At 41.0% G+C, this 18,490-nt stretch overlaps 1 protein-coding gene across 3 annotated transcripts in view; it reads left to right on the forward strand.

Moving 5' to 3' along the window:
• Nucleotides 1-14,285, forward strand: part of NOX4 (NADPH oxidase 4) — a 102,286-nt gene extending 88,001 nt beyond the window's left edge. For all 3 annotated transcript variants that reach the window (XM_068181551.1, XM_068181552.1, XM_068181553.1), the window contains 4 exons: nt 2,787-2,895; nt 3,449-3,517; nt 5,569-5,669; nt 10,307-14,285. In XM_068181551.1, the coding sequence (XP_068037652.1) occupies nt 2,787-2,895; nt 3,449-3,517; nt 5,569-5,669; nt 10,307-10,427 (400 nt within the window). In that variant the 3' untranslated portion in view covers nt 10,428-14,285. The remainder of the gene's footprint in view (nt 1-2,786; nt 2,896-3,448; nt 3,518-5,568; nt 5,670-10,306) is intronic.
• Nucleotides 14,286-18,490: the final 4,205 nt, after the last annotated feature.

The following is an 18,490-nucleotide window of genomic DNA, read 5'->3' on the forward strand; positions in this document are numbered from 1 at the left end:
CATTGACAGCATGGTTCCCACTAAATCCTATGCTGTGTGAAATAGGCTTCCTTTTATGATTGCTATTGTTTTTATTTATATTTGCTAGAGTTATTGGTTAAGGGCTCCAGTCATAGGTTAAGCACCCTTGTATCAAATGCCCAGTATAAAGAGCTACCCAAAGCAACAAACCTTCCCTGAGAGGCTGAGAGGCCAGTTGGCTTTGGGAGGGCTTTAAAAAGCATAGTTAAAGCATTTCTTGCAAGATGAGCATGCCAGCTCTAACTCCAAGGTGAAGTTGAACTGTGGAATTTAGGTGCTGTACAGGTTCTTCTGTTCTTAGCGTGGGCTGGATCTGACAGTGCCAAGTGCTACTGAAAGTTATTAGTCTTGTGTGTCTCATAGTGCTGCAGCCCCCAAAGACCATCTTGGGCTCCCTCATTTTCTTTCCTTGAGAGCATATGGATCACCCTTTTAAAACCAGGGTACATTTTTGCTGAAAGCCTGGGGCTCAGGTGGATTAAATGACTGTTTTCCTTGTGATGGATTATCCCTGATAGCATTTAGCAAAAATGCCACAGAACACAAAAATGGGCCAGCAGCAGGTAATTGGATGTTTGCCTCTACCAGTGTGTTATCTGAGGCTCTAGGAATTCTCAGAGACGCTGCAAGAAAATGGTAGTGTCCAAAGGATTTTGCAATGTCCATTTATCTGCATAAATCCATAAATTGACTTCCAAGGAGCCAATTCCATAACCTGCCTTTTTAGCTGCTCTTCCCCTTGTGCACTGTACAATATACAAGGGAATCATTCCGGGGAAAAGTAACAGTCTTAGTCTGCTTCCCTCCTCAGTATTTAAACATCAACAAGACACTGGTTTTGTGGCTGATCTGTGTGTGTCTTTGCCCTGGCTTGGAAGCAGATATTGGCAGGTATGAACATGCAAACTGCCTGATGGTGCCAGCTCTGCAGAGCAGCCAGGCCAGTCCTGTTGTGTCAAGGACACTCAGGTCTAGGAGAGATCCAAAGTCTGTCCTTGAAATATTGTTTCCTGCTCCGTTGACTTCCTGTTGTATGTACATAATTTGATTCATGCCCCTGCCCTTCCCTCCACTTTGCTGTTGAACCCTGTGCCCTATTTTAAGAAATTATGATGTACTTTATGGAAAGCTAGAGGCTTTTATGCACAAGAGTCTGTAAATAATAGCTGTTATGGGCAGTGTAACACAGAAACACACAAGAAATGGGGGTTATAATGGGGTATTGCACCTCTCCTGCACAATATATCCTGCTGGAGGTAGACCCAGGCATATGTGTCTGGGGAGCTATTTTAAATCTATGCTGGACTTGTTTGATGAAGTCTTGCAGTCCAGCCTCTTTGTCCGGCTGCAGTGTTTCATCACTGAGAGTGGTGTTTTGTTACTGAAACTGGGCATTTCAATAGAAAATGCCTTGCATTTTCCTCTTCTTTTATCCCTTTTTATGGTGAAAGGCACTTAGTTTCCTTGATATTGCTTATAGTTCTCCTGTCATATCTGACCAGATTGTGACCCTTCCTAAGCACTTGTCTTAGTCTAGGCAGTCAGAAAGAGATGGAGGAAATCGTGTTTGGAAAGTCAGCAGTTAACAAATAAAAAATTGGAAATCAGGACTTGAAAGACACTGTACTCCCCAGTCTGAAAGCACTTTTCTTACTCTCTCTGGGGAGTTTACATGAAAGGTGAGTTCTCAGTTCTACGTGCTGCTGAGGTGCTGCCGGTGTCTCCCTCCTTGCTCCTCAGGGCAGAGGTATGGGGAGGCAAGACACTGCTTGGAGCCATCACTTATATAGATCTATTAACCCTATATCTTGGCTTGATATGCCAGCAACTCTACAGTTTGGAACGAAGTACAGTGGGTATGATGAGATGTATCAATAAACTTTTCAACCAGGTCTGGCTCCTAGGATTGTCATTTTAAGTGAACAGGCTATGGCCTTCTCGATCTGAAAATCATTCTAGGAGGAAAAGGAGGAAACTGTGCACTGACCATTTCAGTGATCAGAACAACAAAAACCACTGTTGGCTAATCAAGAAAATGCTTCCTGAATACTTGTGCTTTATTTGAACTCATTATTCATCAGGATATTTTTATTTCTGTTTTCTTTCCCAGTTCATTCCTTTGTACTTATTTGTGTTTTAATTGAATTAGAAATCTGACACGAGAGTCCTGTATTTCTAAATGCAATGCCAGATTCTGCCCATGGCTGCACTTTATCCACCAGCATTTTCTGAGGTCTGTAATATATCACACAGTTCCCTAACACAATGGAGCTCTGATTTCATTTGGTCTTTGTGATTTTGCTACAGTATTAATGATAATCAACCAGAGCTTTTCACACAGAAAGGCAGAATTAAATCCTGACATGATTGCATTTGTCAATATTTTCCACTTAAGGGCCTCTTTATAAACCTAATAAAGCATTGACATAATACACTTGAACTTAGAATGTCTCCTTTACTTTGAAATAAAAACTTTGATGATGATACATGAATCCATACTTGCTGCCCAAATCATCTGTATAGCTGACAGCTTCCTAGTGTGGAAGCAGTGTCTATGATGGCTGTTAGCTCTGTGCTAGATATTTAATATTCTCAGGATAGTCCAAATTGGTCAATTCAGCGTCTGATGTGTCATAGCTTGAAGAGCAGCTTAGCAGTTAGCTTCTAAAGGAAATTAATGTTTCCATTAATAACTATAAGGCATCCTAATTGATGTTTCCTATTTAAATTGTAATTTTTAACTACCCACACATTTTATTTTCAAGTGATGGCTGGAAATGCTACAAGCTCAGAAGACTCTACTTCATTTGGGTGTGCAGGGACGTTGAGTCTTTCCGCTGGTTTGCAGATCTGCTCTGTATGTTGCATAACAAGGTAATGGGTGTTGTTTGGAGGGATCCTGACAACTTAAATGCAAGGTGTGCCCACAGTACACACCTGGCATTCTGTAGAGAATGGCAGCCTTGCTCAAAATGAGTGAGCTCCAGCAGTAGCTTGGGCTGCCTGATCCAGGCTTCACTTATTCTTGGAGCTGCAGCAGTTTGAGTATCCATCACCCATGTTTCATTGCAGTGTTGCCAAGTTCCAGTAGCCTGGACACTTACCTGTGTCCAGGCTACTTTATGAGATGGAAGAAGCAGCACATGCAGTCTGGGAAGCCTTGAGTGGCCTTTAGTCATTTGGCTAGTAGGCAGATGGAGAAGGGAGTGGGATTTACAATTTCAAGTATATTTTAAGAGCCGTGTAGCTTCCTAAAATAATATTTTTTACACAGCATGATGTGCTATACAAACACATCCTCTTCATTAAAAAGCTTACTTCATTGATGCTGAAACCCATGTACCTCAGCATAGTAGGCACAAGTGACTTTACGCTTACATTAAGAAAAAGAATATTATTTCACTAGCTGTTTTTATCATCCTCCCAGCTTTGGCAGGAGAATCGGCCAGACTATATAAATATCCAGCTGTACCTCAGTCAAACAGATGGAATACAGGTATGTGGCCAAATGTTGTTTGTAAACTAAACTAGACCTTGGAGTAATAGGCAATGCAAACTGTCAGTCAAAGGCAGAAGGGGATTACTGCAGATGGTAAAAACAGGAGATGAGGCTGTAAACTCGGGTGACTGATTCATTAATACAGCAAGACAGCCAGTTCATCCCCACAGCATTAAGAGAGTCTAGTGCAGTACCCTTTACTTGATTAGGCAGAAATCCATATCTTCCTTTTCTAGGAACAAGGTCCTTCCAGGACAGGCCACAGACCAGACAGCTGGCCGTGTTTGATGGGAAATCTGCACTGTTTCTGGGCTAAGAACCAAACCAGAATAGTTCTAGGAATTTGCAAGCTCAAATCTTATTTTCTCATATATATTTTGAAAGGATCTAGCTATTTTTAAAAGCTTTTTATTTCATTGTCTCATATATAGACAAAAGGTAGAAATTTCTCGATGGGTAAGACTTGAAATGATACTGAACTGTCAATTGACATGTATTGCCAATGCTAATGCCGGACTAATTCCCCAGCTCTTGGCATCTCCTGTAACTATTTATGCTTGCAATTTTCATTTTACATTATCTAGCACATGAGCCTAGGTACAAGTCTTTACTGTGCCATGTTAGGAAGCTTTCCATTGACTACAGGGGGCCCAGAGCCAAGCCTAACAATTACTGCAAAACATGAAATGCAGTGGAAAACCTTGCCCAAAGGATTTTAATCTGCCTCCTATCAGGTGATCGCATAACATTCACAGCTCTGGTAGGAACATAATCCTGTAGTTTAAATGATGTGGTAGCTACAGTAGTTATGACTATGACAAATGTAATGCCTGGACAACATATGTTGATGAAAATGGAGTGCTTGAAAATGCCTGATTTATGAACCTGGTATGTAATTGTTAGGTTAAAATTAAAACCTGAAGCAGGACTGCAATGCAAGATAGGGAAAGTGAAATAATAGTAATTTCAAAGGGAGTTTTCTGATACTATATAGTATACTAATACTGCATCGTGATACTAATTAAGCAGCTGCTGAATTTATTTGTCAGCTTTTTGATTGAAGTACTTCTTTAAAGTTACTTTTTTTTGTTTCTGTTGAACAAAACTGCCATGAAGCATAGCACTGCTCATAATTGCTCAAGGAAGAGTTGTTTCCATGGCCATACAGTTGGTGTGTTCACTGATGTTAGTCCAAAGGGCTAACTGCTGCCAAAATTCGGGCAGTTGCACTTCTTGCTCCCTTTGTGAGAAGCCCTTGTGCCTGTGTGGTAAGAGCTCACCCTGCAGCAAGTGCCTCTTGTCTATAAAAGCCCAAAGGAGGCTGAGTTGGCCAGGACTGTGTTGGCATTGGTGTGAGCAGTGTTTCGGGTTGTTCAGCAAGGGAGGAAATGTGGGAGCCTAGGTAATGTGTAACGCTCTGCCTCTTGCTGCTGTGTTAGGACAGCAAACCCAGGGTTGTGCCCTGCAGTGGGAGGGCATTTCAAAATGCTGGTGAGTTAGCATTCTGGAATGGAGTGGGTTCCATCTGGGGAGCAGTTTTGGCTGCTTTCTGCTGTTACAGCAGCTCAAAACAGCTGGCAAACTACTCTCAGGGAGAAAAGTAAGATTTCCCTCATTACTTTTTCAGACTAGTCATCTTAATAGTTACTTGTACTAAGTTAAAAAAAAAAAACTTCAGACAAAAATATGATTTTTGCATCAGCAGCATTTCTTCCCGCTTAGCATTAAAAGCCAGTGTGGGAATGAGTAACAGGAGCATGGTTATTGTTTTATGGATTAAATAAATTGGTTTAAAAGTAATGTGGAAATTAATGAGCAGCTGCATGAGGGACAATGTATAGCTAATACCAAGGAGGGCCATTGAAAAGATACTGAGTAGAGGTATTGGTGCATAAAATGGCTGCAGTTCCCATCACAACTGTTTGGTATTTGTGATCAGGTTTTACAACTCAGCACTCTGGCAAGTCAGCCAATAATAGAAATGGGAGCCCTGGGTGGTATGAGGCAATTTGCAAATCAGGCAGAACGGAGTTTTTTGTTTCTTGCAGAAAATAATTGGTGAAAAATATCAAGCTTTAAACTCCAGGCTTTTGATTGGACGACCCCGGTGGAAGCTCCTGTTTGATGACATAGCGAAGTGCAATAGGAGGTAAGTGCTCGTCCACTTGAAGGATGCCACAGTTGGATAGCTGGGCATATCTGTTACTAGCTATGTTTGTAAGACAATATTTCTGAGATTTATCTTGCTGAGAGATGTCCTGTATAAACTGAAACACTTTTTTTTTACATTCAGACAGTTCAGCTTCTCATGTAGTTGAGATGTTCAGTGGCTCAGAAAATAAAAGTAGCAGATTTCCATCTCACTGCACAGAGATTACATATGTTCTTGTCCGTGGCAGTGTCTTGCTTTCAGCATATGCTGGTTCTTTATATAAAGTTACATTTCTTAAAATTGTTGATTCATGATTTGTAATGCTAGCTTACAAACAGAATTCACAAGGAAGAATTTGAATTATTGTTTTTATTCAGAAGATTTATTGGTTTTGGGTATTTCTAGCTATTTTTTAGTCTCTGTTAAAACCTGGCAATGCCTTTTTACTGTGCTGGGAAAGGATGCTATGCTCTGAAACAAAACAAGTGTAAACCAGAGAAGACATGCATATGGAATGTCTTTGTCCAAATCCAACTTTGTTGGTTATTTTACCTGCCACTGGCAGTTTATTGCCTGAAAAGCTGATCTGAAGAAGGGACTGTGTGCATCTTCCCTAATCCACTTCTGACAAAGGCAGTGGTGTGGGAGCAAACTCCCCCTGAGTAGCTGTTGATAGTAATCTGGGTGCATCAGGTTGAGAGGTGCTCTGCAGAACTTTCCCTCAAGAACTTTTTGTCCTCTCTTGTACTTGCAAAGTGAAATCTGCCCATGGCTTGTTGACTCTTGTCTTCTGAGGCTAGATATGACTAGGGGACACTGACCCCTGGCTCTTGAGAAATACTGAGTGCCAAATGTATCACTGTGACAGTGTGAGCTGCTGACTATACTTGTCTTGGATTCAGGTCATCTGTTGTGAGCAGGACGCCCCACAGGCTGCTACATCTCTAGTAGAATTTTCACACTTAGAGAAGGTATTAGAGCAAAGAACCATTGGAAAGAAAGGGAAAGAGAACCAAGCTGACTATCTGGGCTCAAAGATCTCTGCATAGGTTGCTGTTGACCTTTTATGCTCTATTCTAATGTCTTTAGCTATATGAGTGCAGTTTTAAAAAATGAAAATGATGAGGTTCCTGCCACTTCCCTCCAAGGATGTAAGAGCACATAATATAGATGAAGCCATTAGTAGTAGTAGTAGTCATACTTGATTTTTCTTTTTTGCTTTCCATTGCATTACTTCTAATTAGACTTCAAGTACCATTTCCTCTGCATTTTCACATCAGGTCTTTAAATTGGGCCGCCATTTTCAAGCAAGGTGTCTTAAATACCAAAGTAATATTCTCTTGTGATTACCTTGCTAAGATGTAGGCTTTGTCCCTCTTTGACCTCTCTTTATCAAGGTTTATATAGGTCTGTATCTATAGATGTAGTTACTTGTAAAGATGTACAGTAGTGAAGCCTTTGACAACCTCAGCTGTCCTGCAGAAATTTACCTTTTGTAGGTAATAATTCTCCATATTTCCTTGAATGAGATGGGAACTTAAGTTTTTCCCACTAGTTCAATTTCCAGGTCTGCTGCTAGCTTTATTTCAGTTCTTATTTCTCTGTAACTTTCCACCTAAATGTCCCTGCTGCTCTACAGAGACCAAAAAACCAAACTAAAGCAAAACAGGTCAATCAAGTTGTTTCCAACATCTGGTGCCAGTGTTCAGACTTTCACCTTTGCAATCATCTCCTTGGGCTTGTTTATGGGCAGCCAAGATATTTTCCAGTTTTTATCTTGTGATTTTAGGAAAAGCTGCATATAAATAAACAGGCAGCTGGCAAAGCTCTCTCTCTCTCTGTGTAGCTGTCTGATTGCTGTGTGCTTTGTGAATTGTTGCTGTATGGGTCCCAAATAAGCAAAGCGCATTTGTAAGTGTCTGAGCTTTGCCAGACCTTCAGAGCGTGACATGGGACGACCCAGCATCAGGTTCCCAATCCTTTTTGATTTTCGGGACAAGAGGAGCAGATGTATGCCATCTACTGTTCATATTTCACATGACACCTGCAGACCCAGCAATCTGAATGGGAGCAGTTATGTAATAAATTACTGGTCTTGTTTTTTCAAGCTTTTTGTGGGGGAATGGAGCAACAGCCTTGTTCCTGTTCAGTTGTGTCCTGGATGAAAAGCTTTCACCATGCTCAGTTTGCTTAGGTCAAAAGGGCATGTGCTTTTTTCCAAGTAAAGAAGAACCTAGAAAAAGACATGAATACCCTGTAGGAGAAAAAAGCATGGAGCACCATGATACATTTCTCATGTTTTCTAAAGAAGAAACTTCTCTCTAGGAATGAATGTGGGATTTAAAAGAGGAACATTTCAAGTCCTGCCTCTGTCCTCTCAATGCAGTAAAGTATTTAATCTCTCTCTCAACTCCTGCTGTTCATAAAATGGATGCAAGAATATGTGCTGACCTACTCATCCCATAGGAGCACTAGGAGTTACTTGCTTGGTGTTCTGAATCAGTAAATTCTGTACTGAAGTTTATAATTATTACAAAGAATGGCCTGTAACATCGTTTCCTTAACTGTAAACATTTTAATGGTATTATCGAAGATTTTCAGACCTAGGACTACACAGCTGCCTGTTTTCACCTAAGCCACAAAGTGAAACTGTCGCAAACAAGTGATAGATAAACAGTTAAAGCTATCAGCTCAGGGTAGTAATGTGCTGCTCCATGTAGTAGCTTTAGTCAGCCACCTTTCTGTGTGTGTTCCAGCAGCCAGGCAGGAGCTGGGGGAGGAGGCGGGGAGGCATCTGCAGGCAGGGACACAGGGGAGCAAGGTAGATGGTGCGTGAAGGAGTGTCCAGACTAGGTGCTGATGGTGAGTATCTCAGGAAGGCAGTCTGAGAGCCTGTGGCTCACTGTACAGAACAGTGACTCAGCTGGGTTTTAGGAGACTTTAGCCATGGGTCTCTTGTGTGACATCAGGCAAATCATTTAACCTTCTTGTGATTCTGATTACTAGCCAAAAAATCTGTATACCTTGGAAGGATGTTGCTGGGATGGGAATACATTGGCAGTATGTATTTACTTTGTTGGCTGTTTATATGTAATGAAAGAGAGAGGGGCAGCCGAACTCTTTGGGGTTTATTTTATCAGTTCACTGTAGTAATTCAACTTAAGAAAAATAAATAAATAAAAAAAACTAAAAGAAAACACACCCAAACCCAACAGCAACATTCATTATTTCAATTAAATGCACAGTAGAAGACAGAGTCTTGCTGGCAGCTCATGAATCCTTTTTCTCCAGTGGGCACAGATTAGAGGGATTTCAGTGTCTGCAAGTGCTGAGGAATCTTATTTGAGAGCAACAAGCAACAGCTCTCTCATTATTGCAGCAAATTCAGCCACCAGCACACCACCCATTGCCATTAAACGTACTGCCAGAACAGGAAAGCTTAGTAGATAAACATATGGGTGAGAAAATTATGACATTTGACTTTGCCATGGATTGATATGAGAGATGATGTCCTTGAAGACAATTAAAATCTGTGTAGTAAGGTGCCTGCACAAGGACGCCACTGCAGTTACCTGCATAACTTTCTGGTGATTTTTGATGTTTGAGTGCTCAGTTGTACCCTGCCAGTGTTGCTGTGCACTGGTGCAGCACGCACTGCCATGCTATTCCAGCAGCTGCCTGACACCTGGCATGTAAACGTGGCAGTATGCACCAAAGATTTCTTCTTATCTTAGTTCCCTCCTCTCATCAAACACATGCACAGGGAGCTTTAAACTGAACTTGATTATCTTGCATATGCTAAAATATTGTATATTAAATAGTTACTGGATAAAATATCTAAACAGTCCTGGAAGCAGAACCCAGAACCCAAATCTCCATCCTCTTGGTGAGTGCTGTAGATCACAATAGCTAGAGCCATGTTCCCTCTTGTATGCTTTTTCTTCACCCTAGTAAATCTTTTAGATCTTTTTCTGTAGTGGCTCAATTTCAGCAGGAAGATGATTTTTTTTTTCATGATACAGAAAGGCAGCACTGCATTGTCTTTCCCTGCTTCCTTTCCCTCTCTTCATCTTTAAAAAAAGGGAGATAGTGAATATTGTGAATGGCTCAGTCCTGCTGTGGTGGATGTGATTTGTTCTGATGTTGGCTACAGTTATGAGTCCTAAAATGTTGTATGACTGTGAGTCTGACTTACAGCCTATTTTAAAGATGACCAGAGACCAAAGAGCTGTTGTCAGTAGAGTGGTATGAAAAAGTCAGGTTGACTAAAGAGCCCGGGCCGAGACATATTTTTAACAAAAAAGTGATTAACCATGGGAAAAAATACAGAGTGAAAAATAGTCATATTTCATCGTTTGGTATCTTGAGACTAAGATGAAGCACTTCTTCCTCAGAGTTGTCTTAGTCAGATAAATAATAGAGTTTGTTGTAGGGATACTTGGGAGAGATGTGGTAGCTTCAGTAAAATTAACTGCATCATCTAGTGAACTGTTCTCACCTTAAAATCTGTATGTAGGTGGCTTATGTATAATACCATGAGGCCAGGATCCACTTCTGTCTATTATTGGAAATTGGTGTTTATTCACATTGTCATAATTTCTCCTTCCCTCTTTTTTTTTTTTTTTTTTTAACAGGAAGACCATTGGAGTTTTCTGCTGTGGACCAAACAAAATCTCTAAGATACTTCATAAACTGAGCAACAGCAGCAACTCTTATGGGACAAGGTTTGAGTACAATAAAGAATCCTTCAGCTGAAAGTCTGTTGGAGCAAGACTCTCTAGAAGATAAAAGTGCAATTTTTTGTTTGTACAATGTAAAATTTCAGCTGTGGTTTAAACAGACAGAAATGTACCAAAGAATAGCACAAATGTTTTTATTTATGATTATTTAAGACTGATGGATGCAGCACCATACCAACAAATAATCAGTGCTTTTACTCAAATACGCTCACACAATATTTGTGGTGGGAGGGATTCTTTGGACTTGTTTCTGTTAATTAAAAAGTACAGAAGCTGGGGAAAGACACAATTGCTTTAAAAGCTGATGGAAGAAGAGTCTGTGGAATGTTTGAACTTCTTCCACTTCAGTCCTCTGAAGCTGGATCAGTAAATGAAACCCCAGGTTAATCCAAGTGGCAAAACATAGTGTATTACAAAGACTCTTTCTTTTGTTGGTATACAAATCTTGAGGCTTTGGGGTGAAAATGCTCCATATTAAAGATTTTATTATACATTGCAGAACTGGGATTCTGTATTTAAAATATAGAGTGTTACTCTTGCTAGTCTACTTCTGTAATGAAGTTATCCTAAGTAAAAATGAGCACAATTGTGTAGCACCAGTGGGCAGCCTCTGCTGTGATGTTAGTCACAGCCTTTTGACAAGCATGCATCTGTACGTGGAGAACTCTGTATCTTGCATCAGTTCAGTATTCAGTGAGTTTGCAAAATAATTATGATTTATGCAGCCATAAAGATGGAGCAAGAAAAGCAATGAACAGGAACAGACAGGACCTGAAGTTTTATTATACCACACACTCAAAGTGGAAGTTGCACTCACTCTGCACTCACATGCCCTGAATGTTAAACACTTCAAGCTTTCAGATTCTCTGGCTGATTATTTTACAAAATAGCAGGTTGAAATCCAGTTTTAGGGGTCCCAGAGTATGTTTGGTTGGCTGTGATCCTTTGAGTGTCTTCCCTGGAGCCACTGAAAGCAGGATGAGACCAGGTCTACAGCAGAGTGAAAACAAACCTTTCAGCTCTGTGGCTCCTTGGCTGATGTGTGCAGATAGAAACCTTGCAGGAGCTGCAGTATGCTTTCAGTTTGTTCCATAGAGGAAGCTCTCAAAACATCCCAGTTTTAAGCTCTTCTTCCCTTCTCCTCTCAGCTGTTTTCTGCCCGTAATTGCCATGGGAGAGCTAAAGGTTGAAACTGGTACTTCATAACTTTTTGGTTCTGAGGAGCACCTTTTCTTGTCCATCCAAATAGCCAATCCAACTTTTCCTCTATTTCTTCTTTTCTCCCTTTTCCTTCCTTTGCTGAGATGAGGGCATTTAAACAGGAAACAGACGCTTATCTGGCATAAATAGGCACCACTCTATTTTCTCTTAATAGAGCAACATCACTTTAACATGGTGGAAAACCTTCCCCTTGATCTCCAGCAGAAGCTTGGGAGCAGTACAATGTAGTGTTTGCAGCATAGACAGGCAGAGGCTGGCTTGAGAACCCTCATTCCTGTGGTTCACCTCTATTTAGAGCAGTGCGTTTGCTTTCATTTACATCTGTCTAATGAATACCCTTTTTATTTTAGTGGGAAAGGCACTGAATTTCTGACTGGGACACAGACTCTCTACCGGAGTCTGCAAGTGTCAGTGTGAGTGTTCAGAGGGAGGCATTTTTTAGTAGGTGGTGTATAGGCATCCTGCATGTATAACTAGTGAGAATGAGTTTGGTCTTTGCCTTGGCAGCTTCTGCTCAGGAGTTGCACTCAGTGAGCAACAGGGTGGAGATGCATCAGTGAAGCCACATGGAACATGTTCCTCAGTGTCCAGACTTGTCACTGGTCTTTACCTCTGGTTCTGCCCAATTTGAAATCCAGGCAGGAAGGAAAGAACCAGAGACAGATGAATTCCTACTGATGAAAATTCTCGAAGTAGCCCAGATGAGAGAAGCCAAAATAGAAATGCAGTGTGAGATGGGAGCCTACATTACAGCTACGGATTTTTATATTTTTCTCTTTGAGGTAGAAAGGACCATTATTTTCCTATTGGGTCTCATTCATCCATCACTGTAAAGCTGGAGGTGTGCAGCAAAGGATTAGATTCTTTTTAATCAGTAAGATTTATTTCTAATACTGCCTGCAGAGATTTTATAATAAACATAGAACTGTTGGCAAAATGCATAGATACTGGATATTGTAGGTCCGGCATACTTTTTTTGTTTTCTGGCTGTTAGTTTAAAGCATGATTGAAATCATGCCTGCATCTGTTACCCACAACTAGAAAGTGATCTTTTCCTCTAGTTTCAGGATCTAGTATCTCATGCTTTTAAAATACAGTTTAGAGTCATCTAAGCACTATGTTGTTTGTGGTTTTACATCTCCTCTGACAGATATCAGCTCCATTGCCATATAATGAGCAGCTAGTTTTGCAGTTAGCTCTGTGCTAAAGCAGATAATATTTTCTGGCTCAGCTTCTGCATAGGTAACACTTCATAATTAAAATAGTAATACTAGTACTGTGCTGTTATTCTGCATTGTTGCAGGAGTTGATGCTGTTTGTAGGCATGTTAAACACATGTTGTTACATTAAGCAGTGCTGTCACAGCAAGATCAAAGCAGATCCAGGCTGTCCTCTTTTCTGTTTTTGTGCTGTATCTGACTCAGCTGACCCACTTGTAAAACAAGCTCTGGACTGTTTGCCTTTCTGGAGTGCTTTGAGGCTTAATTAATGTTTCGGGATCACTTTGGTGCACAAGCAGTAGAAAGAACTGTCTAATTGCTATGCAAGTGTGCTTATGTTTTATTTTGGGAAAACCGTTCTGTTGCTGATTTGAGTAATCACAAGACCAGGTGAGAAAGTGTTTGGGGAAAGACTAAAAGCTTCAGTTGCTTTTTTCCTTTTCCTTGAGCTGTGCTTCTGTAAGAGAAGCAAAAAGCTTACGGATTGTTGAGTGACTGTGACTTGGCTTCAGGAATGGCAGATATTATGATAAACACAGTCTTTCTACAGGCTATGTTGTCATTGCTTTTTCTGAGTGTGTCTACAACTTGCAAAACAGAGTCAAGCCCTCTTTAAAACTCCGTTGCTTTTATATCTATAAGCCAAATATATGTAAAAATAGAACTCAGTGCCAGACAAGTAAGTGAAGGCTGACAGCACTCAATTCCACGTTTGCAGACTGGAATTTATGTAACTGAGCACCACTTTGCACTTTAAACTGTGTCCTGTGAGTCTGTCATAAGTGTCCTGCTGGCAGGGGAAGGATTCCACCCTGTATTTTCCCAGTTTTCACTCAGTCTTTCATAAAGCTGCAGACTTCTCAGTGTTTGTTCAGCAGGATTTTTGTGTTTTATTCATCAGAATTGTTTCAGGACTCTTTTTTTAGACCAGGAGTGTTTCCATACCATGATGAAAACCAAGCCCTTTCCAGGCAACATGAATCCAGCCCTTGTACAGCAGTGTGGGACTCAAGGCTTTACACAGCTAACAGCAGGATTAATCAGATGTACCCAAGACCTGTTCCCATATCACTGAGATTATGTGAGTAAATGTCCACTGCCACAGCAAAGAACAGCAGAGGTGAGCCCTGATGTTGTGTGAGAAGGCCTGGAGTGGACTGACCTCACCACTGAGGTCTGCAGAACAGTCTGTCCCTCCACAATGATTATTCCAGCCCATTGTTTGGAGCAACACTTCCCTGTTTCAGTATGTGGTACTACTGCTAGCATGTGAGTTCTTCCTTGTCTTTTTCTCCTCTTCTAGCCTCTAGCACATAGGTGGCAAAGAGATTTGAAGCTGGCTGAGAGAGGGCAGACAATGCATAACGTAGCAGACCAGCCGTGTTGGGAACAGTAATTCAGTTATAACAGCCTAACAGAGCAGAGAAGTAATGGCTTAGGTTTACCATTAATGGTAATGTTAATGAAGAACAGCAGCCTAAGAGGAAAACCTCTACTCAACCATTAATACACCAGGTTATAGTTTCAAATCACAAGACATGGCTTAGGAGAAGCAGACATGAGGCTAAAGAATCATTGCCTACAGCAGTTCAAGGACCATAAGTCAGAGAAGAGGCAAAGTTATTAAACTGCAATGTTTACTCTTTTGAAAAATAAAAGGGCTTCTAGGGAGATTAATTTTCACTTCAGCCTGGCAATCATTTAATAAACTCACCAGTTTGATATAAGGCAAGGTGGATCGCCTCTTGTCTGGATTATGCATCCAATTTTTCTGCCAATTTTCCATCCCTTACAATTTCAAACAGTTTTCATTGTTTTAGCCAAGAGGATTTAACAAAAAGGTTTAATCTAAATTCCACTGGTGCCTGTGCTGAGCTGAGGTTTTCTGCTATGAATGTACATTTTTCAGGGATATATATATATATATATATATATATATGTATGTATATAATATAGCTGATGACTCAACTGTGAGCAGTGATTTGGGATTTGCATTGTTTCTGCTGCTGCTGTATTTCATTAAAGCCACTACGGTGATGCACTGGAAAAATGTATGGAGCTGAAATGAGACTTTTCATTCCCATAAAGAGCTTGGTATTTTAGTGCCTGTACTAAGCATAATAAACCCTAGAAACTGAAATTTCCTTTGCAGGTACAGTAGATTTATTAGCACTTTTTAGGTTAAAAAACCTGACATGGACTGGCTATGGCTGGACTGACATGTATAATGAATGCTCTGACACAAAGGTTTTGAGCAACAAATGCTTCTCCTTAAAGGGCTGGATGAGGATTTCTGGAGGTTATTATCTGAAGGTTTAGCATCCTGTTAATTGTATCACCCATGCTGTAAGAGGGATGAGATCCGTTTTGGTACCAAGGAATGCTGTGCACTTCCTTTGATGTTATGAATATCTTTAAACTTGGATCTCAAGGTTTGCCATGCCTGAAGTGTTATGTTCTCTAGAGGGATCCTATTTCTAAGAGACAGGTGCTGGATCTGTACTAAGAGCAGTGGATCTGCCCCATTATTACATGGGCACAGAGAGAAAGCTGGAAAAAGCCACATGTTCCGGTTAGAGATTGCTTCTTAAGAGAGCCCTTGGATGAGATGGAAGGTTGGTCCTGGAGCTCCAGGTAAACTGCTGTCAACTGAGGAGCAACCCAAGGAGGGCAGGAGAGGATGATGAATGCCAACAATAAGCAGTGTAAATTATTTTGTACCTGGGAGCCAAGGAGTGGGAGGAGACATTCTTCTTACCTTCTCAGTGTTAGAAATTAAAACCAAACCCCATTTTCTAGATGTGGATACAGAGTCTCCCTGTGGGTTGAGAGCTAATGTATGCAAATTCATTGCATTTCCATGCAGAACTCAGTGCTAAAGCCCAGAAAAAAACTACTATATTATAGCAAATACCCTGAAAATAAGCAATTCCTTTGAAATAAAACCTTTACTCTTTCAAGTTAACTTACTTCTGAAAAACATCTATTCTGCAGCTGTGGAATTGGGAAAAAGCTTTACCTGTTAACTCCTTTTCACCAAAATACTGGAGTGTAGAGTCCTCTGTGTCAGCTGCAAGTAGCTTTGACAGTTCGATAAATAAATTTTGTGTTTCTTGCTGCTGACCCTAGGAAAGGACAGCCTTGAGGATGAGAAGCAGTGTTACATAAATGTCTAGTGTACATAGCAACACTGAGCAGGGAGACGCTGCTGCATCGCTTTTGGTGCACCAGTCACTCATTAAAATTCTGTCATTGCAAGGTCACGTTGCTCATCTCATACTCTGCAACCCTGGGGAAGAAATTTGGATGAGAGATGGGGGAGGAAAAGTGAAAACTTCCTCCTTGTGCTGTAACCAAGAATATATTCATCGACAGCAGGGCACTTGTTTTGATTTCAAAAGAGCATGCCATTTCTTTTTCAGGGATAACGGGTTCCCTCCTGTGTCATGGTGTTTGTATGTTAGAAGTGTAACAAAGTGATAACGGGTTGCTTCCGAATTGAATAAACAACGCCTCTGAGCTTTTGCTTCTCCCTTGAATAGTCTGAGAGAAATGCAAAATACCAGAGAGCACATAGAGTGGACTGTGTCCCAAGCTGCACTCGGCACAGCCTGGTTAGGAATGCTGCACAGCAGCTCTGCAAGCTGCTGGGAATAGGCAAGGCTGATGTTGTGGGTTTGATCCCCAGATGGACCATTCACTTAAATGATGATTCTTGTGGGTCCTTTCCAGCTCAGACTATTCTGTGATTCTGTGTAACTGTTTTAAGGAGAATATGTCAGTGATACATGATCTGTGGTCAGAAGCAGGCCAGATCACTGTCACATCTCTGAACCATTATGAGCCCAGGCCAGTCCTAGGTATGCTTTGGCAAAGGTGTAGTCAGGGGCTCTTGGACTGTGACTGCAGAGTGAGATGAAAGGTGTTTTAGACAGAGCTAGATGAGCCTCCTGTGTGCATTTTCAAGACTGGATCTCAGAGCTGTCATACCTGAGGGTGAATTGTGTAGGCAATGAGCTGGTCTGACCTTTGGGTACAGTCACAGTTCCGTGGTTAGCTGAAGGTACGGACATACCCTGTGTATTTCTCTAGCTTTGTAGAAGCATGTTGTTCAGGGCCAGGGAAGGAGGCTATGTTATTGTACCTCATTAGGTGTTAGATGCTTGAAAGCATATACTGTTTAGAATAGAAGAGGATGGTAAATGCCAGTTTCCACCCACAACTGAATATACCCTGCCCATTTTTACATTGTTCCTGAGGAATAAATGGCAGAATCTCTGCAGAGAAGACACAAGTGATGTATTTTTCTTTTATTGTATCAGAGCAACATAATTAACTTTTAAAAAATATTTGCTGTGTATGTGAAGATTCACTTATGACATTATTCTTTTTGACTGTTTAAGCCTTAGTAACAGTTTGATACATGCTTTTTGACAAAAACATAATGCCCCAAAGCTTTAAAATATAGCTTAGATGGAACTTGGCAGGGGATCTCCACCAGATAGTGAAATATCATTGTCTGTGGGAGCTGGATGCCTTTGTGCTTCATTCATCTTGTTCTGCTCCATCACCATGGAAGATTAGAGGGAGCTGGGCTTTCAGATCCTTCTCTTCCTCTCTGCATATAACCTCAGCCTTCATCTAGAGGTTTGCTTGAACCTTTGGATCACTGGATACATCATCACCCATGTATCACATAGTCCTTTTGAGCTCTTCCTCCCTCCATAGCACAAATTGTATTAGGAGGCTTTTTCCACTCTTTGTTTCCTGTGACTCGGGAAAATGCCATGCTGGGAAATGCAGAGGGCTTCAATTTTATTTGCAGCATGCACCAACCTTTGTAATGATCTTGGTATGCACAATCCAATGGGGCTCTTTTAGTGTCTTTGATCAGCTTCATGAAAATGAGGAGTGCAGCATCCCAATGCTAGAGATGCTTCTGGCAATCAGAGGAGAGGCAGTGCTACAAGGACAGATATATAGAAAGTGAGAAAACTCATAAGAGCAGATTACATCATCTTCTGAAGGAGAATTGGGGATTTGGGTTTTGGAAAAGTCAGATCACTCACTTGTGGCTACCTTTGAAATTAAGTCATGCATCTGCTTTCACATGTAGGCATTTCAGGACGCTGGGCAGTGATGGAAAGGGTTTCTTTTTTCAATTCCATTTGCTATTTCCATACAGCCCCTACTTTATCAGCTACATATAATTTCCTTCTTTCTCTGATTAAATATTTCCTTGCCTGGTTTCTTTGCTTCTGGGAACTTGAGAGCTCATTGTTTATAAAGGGAATGAAGTATTGTGCTGTTAAGGAGACGACTCCCAACACATATGTTCAGCTCTGCATCTTTGAGAGGGAGGTCCTGATGCTGCTGTGAGTGCAGAAGGGCAGAGCTTTCACAGAGATTCAGATGTGACCAGGAGCCTCTTCCAGGCTTCATATATTGATGAAGCTCTGGGCTTATTAATCAGCTTTTTCTGAAACAGGTACCCTTTGTCCAAATGTGCCAGGTTGTGAAACCCTTTCACACACTGAGTTTTCCTCTCCCTGTGTTCCTTCCGATCATTTGCAGGAACAAATTTGATGAAACATGTTTGGGTAAAAAATGGTTCTCTTGCTCTGTGGTAGTAGATGAA

Source organism: Anomalospiza imberbis, chromosome 2 (genome assembly GCF_031753505.1).
Source record: "Anomalospiza imberbis isolate Cuckoo-Finch-1a 21T00152 chromosome 2, ASM3175350v1, whole genome shotgun sequence".
Taxonomy (NCBI): domain Eukaryota; kingdom Metazoa; phylum Chordata; class Aves; order Passeriformes; family Viduidae; genus Anomalospiza; species Anomalospiza imberbis.